This window comes from Phoenix dactylifera, chromosome 8 (genome assembly GCF_009389715.1).
Source record: "Phoenix dactylifera cultivar Barhee BC4 chromosome 8, palm_55x_up_171113_PBpolish2nd_filt_p, whole genome shotgun sequence".
NCBI classification, from domain to species: Eukaryota; Viridiplantae; Streptophyta; class Magnoliopsida; order Arecales; family Arecaceae; genus Phoenix; species Phoenix dactylifera.
Genome location: NC_052399.1, coordinates 21782507 through 21794842, shown reverse-complemented (window position 1 = coordinate 21794842; position 12336 = coordinate 21782507). Strand labels below are relative to the sequence as shown.

Genomic DNA, 12336 nt, shown 5'->3' with positions numbered 1-12336 from the left:
TTTCAGCAACAGCAATATCCTGTGCCTGAACTCGGCAGTTCAAGGTCCCTGGTTGCCGTGCCCCGCCCCAAATTGGCTACTGGCAAGTTCCCCTGCTGTACGAATTATTGTGAATGGGTTGCCAGGGAATTGGAAGTTGGATGTATTCCATATATCTAATATAGATTTATGTATTAAGATCTACTCAGATGTTACCTGTGCACTATCTACGTTTCATGCGGAGAATCTTTTATCATTTACGAGGAGGGTTGTGATCGCTTAGTCTGGTATACCTTGTGTGCGTCTAATGCTGCTGCTGCTTGTGAAGGTGAATTTCTTACCTATGTTTTTAGCGGAAAAAAAAAAATCGTATGGCCAAGGAGCAAAACTAGATGGGCGGGAAAGCATTGTTCAGCTGTGATTTGCTACAACTCGAGCTTTTTAGATATGAAAGCTAGGTTTGTAGCCATTGCATTGGGGGGCTTTTGTCCACCACGTGGCAAGTTAATAAATTGATAAACTCGATCGATTGCTGATTTATGAGAAAGATTTCATACCATACGTTAAATTTTGGACTAAACGTTGCACGATTGAAAACTGAAAAATAAGCTAATTCCGGATTTAAAAGAAAATTAAACATTATAGATCAGTATCAAAGTGTAGATCTTTATTTTGACTCTTATTTGTTTTTCGTATGAAGTATTTGGGTTCAGATACTCTGAAAACCCTCTCTCGTGCATGCATTCAGGTGCCCACGCTAGATTAGTGGAGCCGCGATCTATGAAATCATCTTAGCCATCCGCACAAGGCATGAGAGCAAGTCTACATGATCATATATGTCTTGGTCCAACAATCATTTACTGAATCAGAGAATCATATTAGCAATTCAACGTAGAACTTTATAGATCGGCTGCGTCTCTAAATCAGGCCAAAGCATTTCAGTATGATTCTGATGGAGGGACAGCTCTTGTGCATGGCAAACTTTTTTTTCTTCTTCGGCTTCTTTAACTACCTCTCCATTCAACATTGAGCTCTTTCTTATTTTTGACCATGTTGTCGGCCCCATCCCTCCTTCCTCTCCCTCATTGTTGGTCCTCATCGTGAGAGAGAGAGAGAGAGAGAGAGAGAGAGAGAGAGAGAGAGCAGACTGAACGTATTTTTTATTGTTAGAAATCTGAAAAAAAAGTAGCAACAATGCAGAATGTAATACAAGAGTTTTCAAATGTATTTTTATTTCAGAACTCAAATTACTAAACCTGAAGCTCAGATATCCTTATATTTTAAGCGTTAGAAATATAGTATCAACGGAGAGGAGAATTGAGGAAATTTATTTTGGCCATCTGTGTGTGTGTGTGTGTGTGTGTGTGTGTGTGTGTGTGTATACGCGCGCGAGAACACACACGAGAAAGACAGATCTTGCCTGTTCTCCGGGATTAAATTCTAGGATACCTCTCCGACGGCTGTACGAAAGATACGGAGGATAGATCTTGAATTTTCTCCGAGATTAAAATTTAGCATGCCCCTCCCCGACGGCGGTACGCGCATCCTTTGCGATACGTAGATGCAACCGCTCTGTTCCTATTCAAAGCACCATTAGTAATAAAATTCTGGCGAACAGGTGGGGGGCGATTCTGGGGATACGCATTGCCTGGAGCTCCGCACGAAGGGTGTAAATGACCTTTCTTGCGACTTCTTGTTTCACAGGGAAAACTCGCGCCGGGTCCGTCCTTCTCTGCATCAATTATAGTGATCGGTACGTCAGTTTTTCAAAGTCCATACATACTACATGCTGCGTAAAATTCAGAAATAGATATTTATCCTTTGAGGAGGTCAAAAATGCAAATCCTCGGTATTGCTTAAAAATAAAGATTAGAAATGGCTCTGATAGCGTGAAAAAACATTGTGGTTCTTTTTATTGGAATCACAACTTGGCACTCCATCAAAGTCGATGTGGCTTTGTTGTAAATTAATAATTAAAATTTAATTCACCTAACTAATCAAATAACGGCCCCTATCATCATTGCAATGGTCGACAAGCGTTTTCAAGGAGAGCTGTTGTAACACGGACTTTGGATTATGAAGCCTTGTGAGTTTTATGAGTAAAAAATAACAAATATCTTTAAAGTTCCCTCGATACATCCATCATCACATGGATAAAGCAACGGCTTCCATATACATAAATGAGTTTTGTCCCCACAGCCAATCCCGAGTCGGTTCCATGGTCAATCGAGATATCTGAAGCCCAGGTCTGGCTGCTCAAAATATGAACCCAGTCCAGCAAGTCGTGTTTCTAGGGCTCTACCGGCCACCCACTTACATGGCCGTCATCCCTGCCGCGTTCGCTTTGTTTCGCAAGGGTTCTGTGCAGATTGCTCCCTGTTTTTCCCTCTCATCTCGGTACAAACTAGAGTAATGCTACGATAACTCACTAAAAATTGCTACGAATCACCTTGCTTCATTAAATGGTATAGTATATATAGTTCACGATACCAATTCAAAGGGAGGAGCGAGAACACACTACCCCGGCTGAGTGGCGATATTTTCGAGTTACAAAAGCATTAGTTGGGGATACTCACTACGTGGTGGCGAAGGCGGGCTTGCTACAACGCCGGTATCACGGGCAAGGGAGACGAGAGAAGTGCTTGAAAGTAGCAGGAGCATGGAGAGAATGTGAAGAGCCTTCCAAGCCATCCTATTCCCAACCACGAAACTTGCCCCGTCCAACATCCGCGAACATTTCCTACTTGTAGGCAAGCAGGTTGTGGACGACTGTCTATAAGAAACTTCGAGGAAAGCGCTGTCCTGCCGGAAAATAGAATTAGGAGGTAGGAGGCAATGACTATCTCTAAGAAATAAACTCTAGAGACAGAAGAGAGAGATGGAAGAAGAAGTCTTCGTTGAATCAGTCGTGAAAGATGACTTCATCCGCATCTTTCGAATGGCATTCTTTCCGCTAGCTGGAACAAGTGTGGAAGATACTCTCTCTTCTTCCAGAGTCATGACAAGAGGTACGAATATTCCACATCGCGCAGGTGTTGGCATCTTCCCAGGCTGCTTCCAAGCCTGCTCGAATACGAGCAAAAATGTCGGTCGAAATGGGCTCCACGGAGAAAAAGGTGGAAGCTGGAAGCAGACAGAAGAGGAGTCAAGAAGGGAGAAAATGGCATTTTCGTTATCCTTGTTCTACGGCACTCCAGATCCCTCTACCGTCCACCATACGTCTTTTCATCTCCATTTGGACGATCAATTCTTCTGCATTAACATGGCCTTTGATTAGAGGTAGGCAACGGGCCGTGCCGGGCCGGCCCGGCCCAGGCCCCCCGGGCCCAAAAACTAAACGGGCCGTGCCTGCCCGGGCCCAAAAACTAAACGGGCCGTGCCAGGCACGGCCCGTCCAGCACGGAAGGCCAGCCCGGCCCGGCCCCAGGCCCTCTATTGGTGGGCCGGGCCGGGCACGGCACGCCACGGGCCGTGCCAGGCACGGCCCGCAACGTCTCCAAACGGGCCGTGCCAGGCACGGCCCGCAACGTCTCCAAACGGGCCGTGCCTGGCACGGCCCGTAACGGCTCCAGACGGGCCGTGCCAGGCACGGCCCGTCTGGAGAGGGGGGAGGAAAATAGCCATTTCCAACGGCTATTTTCGTGAAAATGACCCTTTTACCCCTCCCAACAGTCCAATAACGGCTGAATTGAGGGGTATTTTGGGAAAAAAAAATTTTTTGGCTTCTATAAATAGCCCATTCCTCCCTCATTCTCACCACACCAAACCTCTCATTCTCTCCTTCTCTACTGCTATTATTTCTCTCTTCTAAAGTGCTCTTCTAGCAATTTAATTTTTAGTTTGTTCAAGTGCTACATAAGAGGAGGTTCCTGTTGAGAAGAGAAGGTCGCTTCTGTTGAGAGCACAAGAGGAAGCTCGGAATCTCGGCTCTGCCTCTGCCCTCCGACCCTCTACTCAATTCCTCCTTGCGGTTAGTTTTTATTTTTTAAATTAATCATAGATATGTCATCTTTTGAGGAAAGTCAGTTTGACATTCCTGTTTCTGAGGGAGAAGAAACTAATCCCCAACCCCCTGTTCCTAGTTCCTCTAGAACTGGTGAACCGAGTGAAGGTCAAACCTCTTCTCGTAAGAGGACTAGTACTGTATGGAATGAATTTGATAGAGTTATGGTTGAGGGAGTCTGGAAAGCTAAATGTAAAAAATGTGCCAAACTTTATAGTTGTAGTAGTAGTGGGGGAACAGGGCATTTAAAAAGACATCAAGAGAGTCATAGGATGCATGATTCTCATGCTCAAACTCAAAGTACCCTTAATATACAAGGGGGATTACTTGTAGGTAATTTTGCATATAATCATGAAAATTAAAGAAAAGCACTTGTAAAATGGATAGTTAAGGATGAATTACCTTTTAGTTTATGTGAATCTTTTAATTTTGAAGAATATGTTCAATTAAACCTACAACCTGCTTACAAAAGAACTAGTAGGCGTACATTTAGAAGAGTAGCTATGACCAATTTTGTAGCAATGAAACAAAATTTAATTGAAACACTTTCTACTTTAAATGTAAAAATTTCATTAACTTCTGATATTTGGTCAGCATCTGTAGGTAGTAATTGTTTTATTGCCATTACTGCTCATTATATTGATAATGTTTGGCAATTAAATAAACGTATTCTTGCTTTTCGTGCTTTTGATTTTCCACATTCTGGGCAACAAATTTTAAATATAATTTATCAAACTGCATGTTCATATAATATTAATGATAAAATTATGTCTATTACTTTTGATAATGCATCTAATAATAATTCTGCTGTTGTATTATTAAAAGACTCATTGCATCCCATATTAGATGGAAATTTACTGCATATTAGATGTGCATGTCATATCTTAAATCTTTCTGTTCAAGCTGGCATGGGCATGATTCAAGATGTGATTTCAAAAATTAGAAATGCAGTTTCTTTTATTCATGCTTCTAGATCAAGACTTCAAGAATTTAAGGAATTATGCATAAATCATGGTAAACGTTTTAAAAAATTTAAACTTGATGTAATTACTCGTTGGAACTCCACATATAGCATGATACATGATGCATACCCATATAAAAATTTATTAAGTGCATATATTAATGATCGTGGATTAGGATTTACATTGACTGAAACTGATTGGAATAAAGGAAAAATTTTGGAAGATTTTTTGCTTAGTTTTTATAATGCTACCAATGTTCTTTCTGGTATTTATTACCCTACTTCATGTTCATTTTTACAACAAGCATATATAATTAGTCAAAAATTTGCAGAACATAGATATGATGATGTTTTAATGCCTATTATTGACCTAATGGAATCTAAATGGAATGAGTATTGGGACAGGATATGTCCTATGCATAACTTAGCTGCTGTATTTGATCCTAGAGTTAAATTAAATGGCGTGCTAATTTTACTTGATGCATACTCTGAAAATATGAATCAAGATGCTGAATCTGCTAAAGATGAGGTAAAAAAACTTCTTTATGATATTTATGCTATATATGATGAAAAAATTCGTGGATCTAGAACACAAATACAAACCTCTATTTCTCCTTCTAGTAGTTCTCGTTCGTCATCTATTTTTTCATTCATTGCACAGAGAAGAACATGCTTCAAGTTCCTCTTCATCTTCTTTATGTTTAAGTAGTGAACTAGAATTTTATTTACGAAATGATCTTCATTCTGCATATGATGAAAATCAAATAGAGAATCTAGATGTATTATCTTGGTGGAAGAGTGTTAGAAATCAATATCCTGTTATGTCTGCAATTGCACGCGATATTTTAGCTGTGCCGATGTCCACGGTAGCATCGGAATCCGCTTTTAGTGTAGGTCGGCGTGTTCTTGACGAAAAGAGAAGTAGGATGACGGGCGAAACGGTGGAGATGCTTCTCTGCTTCAAGGATTGGCTGGATGCTGAGGCAAGACTTCAAGATAAAGGTGGACATAATACAACATCCTCTGATGATGATGATACAAACACTACTGAAGACTGAAGACTGAAGACTGAAGAGTGAATACTGATTCACTGAATCACTGATGATTAGTAAGATTTCTTAATTTTTTATAATTGTACATTTTTATTGTATTCTGGAGGTCAGACCAAGGTCCAAACCTCGGCCCTTTCTTAGTTTCTTATTGTATTCTAGAGGTCAGACCAAGGTCCAAACCTCCCTTCATGTACCATTTTGATTTAAATTAATAAACTGGTAGGGGTCTATGCCAAACCTCCCACCATTAAGGTGGCTTTATATTCATAAATCATAAATTCTTAGTGTTCAATATTTATTAATTTATTAAAAAAATTTATGAAGCATTAATTTTTATCGGGCCGAGCCGGGCCCAGGCCCGGACCGTGCCAGGCCCGCGTGCCAGCCCGGCCCAGGCCCTTATGGGCCGTGCCGTGCTGGCCCGCGGGCCGTGCCGTGCTTGGCCCGCGGGCCTAGACCGGGCCGTGCCGGCCCAGGCCCGAAGCGGGCCGTGCCTGGCACGGCCCGCTGGCCAGGACCCTCCAGCCCAGCACGGCCCTCTCAAAGGGGCCGTGCCAGGCACGGCCCGGCACTGTAGCTGGCGGGCCGTGCCAGGCACGGCCCGCTTCGTGCCGTGCCGGGCCGCCACGGCCCGGCCCAGTGCCCATCTCTACCTTTGATGAGGTCCAAGTGAAGCCACGCAAATTAAAACTAGGATTCATCTATCGAACCCAAAATAGAGTACTACTATGACATTCATGAGCAGTGCAACGGTAACTCGGAAAAATCACTCCAAATATCGCTCAGCTATTTTGCACCGTCCACTATGTTTCATCACACGGCACAATTCACAATAAAAGCCTGCAGGGTGGCCTCATGAGTTTACATTACTGAGTTACTGAAGCATTTTTATATTCTAATTAAGCAAGTCATTCTACTCTGCTTAACATAGAAAGAATCAGCCCGCGGAGGGGCGATAAGAATCTATCTACTCAATCAAGTCTTCTGCTCCAAAACAAAACTTTTAGGTCTACACAAATTACATCTCTTCTTCTACTGCATCTCTCGTTTTGCTGATGCCCTCCTCTAGTCCTCTTCGGGAAACACTATCCCCAAGTCTTCTAGTTTGGATTAAAGCACTCTCTATTCTGCAGGAGCAGCCTCCGCCTTACTTCATTCTTCTCTCCATCTTTTGCATAACATGACCAGCATTTATCGTTTTTTTTTTATTTCGGCAGAATGCATGACATAATCGATGCATTAAGTTCCTCATTAAAAAAAAAGCAGCTTTGCCGAAATGTTAAACCCTGCTACCTTAATTTAACCAAAAGTATCTCCCTACTCTTATCAAAATGGGTTTTCCACGAGTAGGTCTACTCAGCCATGTCTTCTGCTTCAGAACAAAACTTTTATGTTCAGACAAATTGGAGGTCTCTTCTTCTACTAGGTCTCCCATTGCATCCATGCCATCCTATTCCAGTCCACACAATTCCTAAGTCTTCAAGTTTGCAATATAATACTCTCAGCTCCATAGGAGCTGTCTTTGCCATTTTCATCCTCACTTCCATGACTCCATTCTTTTCGCCATTTTTTGCATGGCATGATCGACATTTTTATTCTTATTTTTAATTTTGCAAAGAATGCATGATATTATCGATGCATTAAGTTCCTTATTAAAAAAAAGCACCTCTGCCATGAAGTTAAACCATGCTATGTTAGTTTAACCAAAAATACGTCACTACTCCTATCAAATGGATTTTCCACAAGTAGGTCTGCCCGGCCAAGTCTTTTGCTTAGAAACAAATTAGAAGTCTCTTGTCCTACTAAGTATCCCATACTGTCGACGCCCTCCTCTTTCAGTCAACACCACTCTCAAGTCTTCTAGTTTGGACTGGAGCACTCCCTTTTCCATAAGAGCAGATCCATTCTTCACGCCATCTTTTGCATGACAAGACCGATATTTTTCTTTTTGTTTATTATTCTAAGAATGCATGACATGACCACTATGTCAAATTCCCTATAAAAAGGCATCTCTGCCGTGAAGTTAATCCACACTACCTTAGTTTAGCAACCATACGGTCCATATCTCCCTACTCCTATCAAATGGATCAACCACAGCTAAAGAATATCAAAGTCCTCCGGCCAATAGCTCTCATCCTTCTCTTCAGCTTATGCTCCTTGCACGCCTACTCCGCACTAGCTGCCGCTGCTAATGATCCCATCCTACCAAACATTGCCACCGACAAGCTAGCTCTCCTTTCCTTCAAGTCACTGCTATCTGACCCTCTTGGAGCCTTGGCCTCCTGGAGAAACGAATCCCACAATCACTGTAGGTGGTTGGGCGTCACTTGCGGTCGGCGACACCCACAAAGGGTCACGGCTTTGGACCTTGATTCTCTTAACCTCACGGGCATCATATCACCCAACATAGCCAACCTCACCTTTCTTAGGAGAATCCATTTCCCGAATAACCTACTCAACGGGCACATCCCACAAGAGCTAGGTCGTCTCTCTCGACTTCAGTACCTTAACCTAAGTATGAACTCTCTTGAAGGTGAAATCCCGTCCAATCTTGGCCAGTGTTTGAACCTCCAAACCCTTAGTTTAGATTACAACAAACTCAGCGGAGAAATCCCCACCGACTTCAGCTCTCTTCGAAAGCTCGACACCCTCTTTCTAAGCAATAACAATCTCACAGGCTACATTCCTCCTCTGTTGGGACGTACCCCATCACTCACCTTGGTTGATCTTTCAGGCAATCGTCTCACAGGAGGCATTCCACCATTCCTGGCCAATAGCTCAACCCTCAATGTTCTTTACCTATTTGATAACAACCTTGCTCGAGTAATCCCACAATTGCTAGGAAATAGCTCTTCTTTGTATGCTCTTGATCTATCAAACAATAACCTCACTGGCGAAATTCCACCCATGCTAGGCAGCAGCCCAATTGCATATCTTAACTTAGCATACAATAGTCTGACAGGAGGCATCCCTTCCTTGCTAGGAACTAGCTTATCCCTTCAATATCTTGACCTATCAATGAACAGTCTCACGGAAGAGATCCCATATTCAATAGGGATCAGTCTGTCACTTGAACATCTGGATCTGCAATCGAATAAGCTATCAGGTAGCATCCCTCAATCATTTGGTAACAGTTCATCCCTAGCCTTTATCAATCTAGCAAAGAACAATCTGATGGGAGGTTTGCCACCTTTCTTAGCCATCCCCTCGAGCCTTTCTTTCCTCGGGCTGTCTATGAACCAACTTTCAGGAGGCATCCCGTCTTCATTGGGGAACATCTCCTCTCTCCAGTATCTTTATCTTGCCAGCAATAACTTGATGGGAAGCATTCCAGAAAGCCTAGGCAACATCCCTGACCTACAAGAGTTGGATCTGACCTTCAACAACTTGTCTGGCCAAATCCCAACTTTTCTTTACAACTGCTCGTCGCTCACCTATTTCGGTGTGGGGAGCAATAGGCTCTCCGGGACACTTCCACCAAATATGGGCCTCACTCTTCCTAACCTCCAAAACTTGGTCATGCAAGGGAACCAATTTCATGGACCGATCCCAGTTTCATTATGCAATGCTTCTGGGCTTCAGATGCTTGATCTTTCCAATAATTCATTCAGTGGATTAGTGCCTTCCAATCTGGGATCCCTACAAAACCTGAGCGATCTGAACATCGGCTGGAATCAGCTCCAAGCCCATGACTGGAGCGTCTTCTCTTCTCTGACTAATTGTAGCGTTTTGGAGACATTAATCTTGGCCCAAAACAAGTTTGAGGGCCGACTGCCTAGTTCGGTTGGCAATCTCTCCACACAGCTTGCATGGCTATCGATTGGGGACAATCAAATATCCGGGCCCATTCCTGCAGAGATAGGGAATCTTGTTAGCCTAACTGTGCTTTTCCTAGATCGAAACCTTTTCATGGGAGAAATTCCAGAGACCATAGGAAAGCTTCAGAACTTACATGTGATGTACTTATCAGGAAACAAATTATCAGGACCGATCCCCTCTACTTTTGGCAACCTCACTCAATTGAACGAGCTTTATATGCAAGAAAACGAACTTAGCGGCAGCATCCCTGCAAGCTTTGGAAATTGCAGAAATTTGGAACTATTAAACCTTTCCCACAATGCTCTCATTGGAAGCATACCAAGGGAACTCGTAGGCATCTCCCTCCTTGCACAATATCTGGACCTATCACATAATTATCTCACCGGGCCCATGCCAATGGAAGTAGACAACTTGGTTAACCTTGGTCGTTTAGATGTCTCCGAGAACCGATTGTCCGGTGGCATCCCTTCCACCTTAGGTGCTTGCCAGCTCTTGGAACACCTATACATGCAAGGCAACTTTTTTGAAGGCAGCATTCCTCAAGGACTTGAATCTTTGAAAGGCATGGTGGACTTGGATCTTTCTCAAAACAACATGTCCGGGCCAATTCCAGATTTCTTCAGGTCCCTTCGTTCTCTGCAGTATCTTAATCTTTCATTCAATGATCTTGAGGGCGAAGTCCCAAAGGGTGGTATTTTCGATAATGCCACCGAAATTTCTGTCCTCGGGAATAGGAGGCTTGGTGGGGGTGATCCAGCTTTGCAGCTGCCGCCTTGCCATGTCAAAGGCTCAAAGAGAACGTTCCTCAAGGTTGCAATACCAGTTGCAGGTGCCACTATAGTCCTTGTACTGTGTTTGCTGGCCATTCGTTGTCGACCAAGGAAGGCAGGTGAAAAATCTCTCTGTGTCTCCAATATAGGGGACAAGTACAAGAAATTATCTTATGCGGACATCCACAGAGCAACTAATGGCTTCTCGTCAGGCAACTTGGTTGGCACCGGAAGTTTTGGTTCCGTGTATAAAGGAAAAATCGATCTTGAAGAGAAGGACATCATCGTGAAGGTATTCAACCTCCATCAAATTGGCGCGCTAAAGAGTTTCAGCGCCGAATGCGAAGCCTTAAGAAACATGCGCCACAGGAATCTTGTTAAGATTATTACTTCGTGCTCGACTATTGATTCAAGAGGTAATGACTTTAAAGCTCTAGTCTTTGAATACATGCCTAATGGGAGCCTAGAAGAGTGGTTGCATCCAAAAGCTCCCGAACATGACCAGGCAAAGAAGCTGAACCTTACTCAAAGGTTAAACATAGTCATCGATGTGGCTTCTGGTTTGAACTATTTACATCACGGCAATGCAGTGCCCGTTGTTCATTGTGATCTTAAGCCAAGCAATATTCTTCTTGACAATGATATGACTGCCCATGTGGGTGATTTTGGCTTAGCAAGGTTTCTCTCGACTTCCAGCTCTGCAACATCTAAGAATTCAACAAGTTGGATGGGGATAAAAGGATCCATCGGATATGTCGCACCAGGTAATTAGAGCTCAAAAATATTCTCTCATCGCCCTTTCATATGCATACTTGAATGAAATTGTAGATAACTATATGGATTACTTCATGACATAAGCCTATGTTTTGTTTTGAATGAAAAATTATCTTTATTTCTAAACTATATATCAATAACTCTGCAATCGATGTACCAATGAAATGCAGAATATGCGATGGGCAGCAAAATCTCTACACAGGGAGACGTATATAGCTACGGAATACTCTTGCTAGAGATTCTTACGGGAAAGAAACCTATAGACGACATGTTCAAGGATGGTTTAAATCTTCATAAATTTGTCAGCACGGCTTTTCCAGAAGGAATCATGGAGATTTTGGATCCCCAGATCCTTCAAGAAGAATGCGAAGAAGCTAATAACAACAGTAGAAATGAAAATACTGCCAGGATGAGAACGAGGAGATGCATTACTTCGTTACTTGGAATTGGACTTTCGTGCTCGAAAGAATCGCCCAAAGAACGAATGGACATGCGAGATGTTGCCAATAAACTCAAGGTAGTTAAAGACAAGTTATCAGTGGTCGAAATCTTTGAAGAGGGGGCAAATCTGCCTCATAACGAGTAGAAAGTTCAGTTATATATGTATTTCTACTTTTCTAGTTTGTTTATGTAAGAAGCGAGCTTGATGTAACCTTATGCTTTTTCTTCCCTTTTTTTCTTAATAAGGGTGGCCTATCAATAGATTATGTACTTAAGCGAGCAAGCATAGATTGGGAATAATTTAAAGTTGATATCAAAAAGGATTATTGCTTTCCTACATTGTGCTTTTTGTTTTGGTAATCTTAAAAAGGACTTACTCGAAGAATCAACTTCTATATTCAATTCCACGAGGGTAATGAAGCTTTTCAATTGAAACATTTTGAAGAAACCTGTGGTGTAGGTATGTTTTTTCTGCATATTGTCATTCTGATGTTGATCATAATTTAGGGTAAAAGATGACTAGATCTAGGAACTTTT

General features: G+C 42.5%; 1 protein-coding gene across 1 annotated transcript; it reads left to right on the top strand.

Moving 5' to 3' along the window:
- Positions 1-8061: 8061 nt before the first annotated feature.
- LOC103696350 (receptor kinase-like protein Xa21) lies at positions 8062-12105 on the top strand. The gene is made up of 2 exons (XM_026800855.2): positions 8062-11348; positions 11529-12105. The coding sequence occupies exons 1-2, from the start codon at positions 8078-8080 to the stop codon at positions 11942-11944; spliced, it is 3687 nt and encodes a 1228-aa protein (XP_026656656.2). The 5' UTR covers positions 8062-8077; the 3' UTR covers positions 11945-12105.
- Positions 12106-12336: the final 231 nt, after the last annotated feature.

Coding starts and splice junctions, on each gene's coding strand:
- LOC103696350 (XM_026800855.2), top strand. CDS start 8,078: ATGGATCAACCACAGCTAAAGAATATCAAAGTCCTCCGGCCAATAGCT. Junction 11,349..11,528: donor CATCGGATATGTCGCACCAG/GTAATTAGAGCT, acceptor AATGAAATGCAG/AATATGCGATGGGCAGCAAA.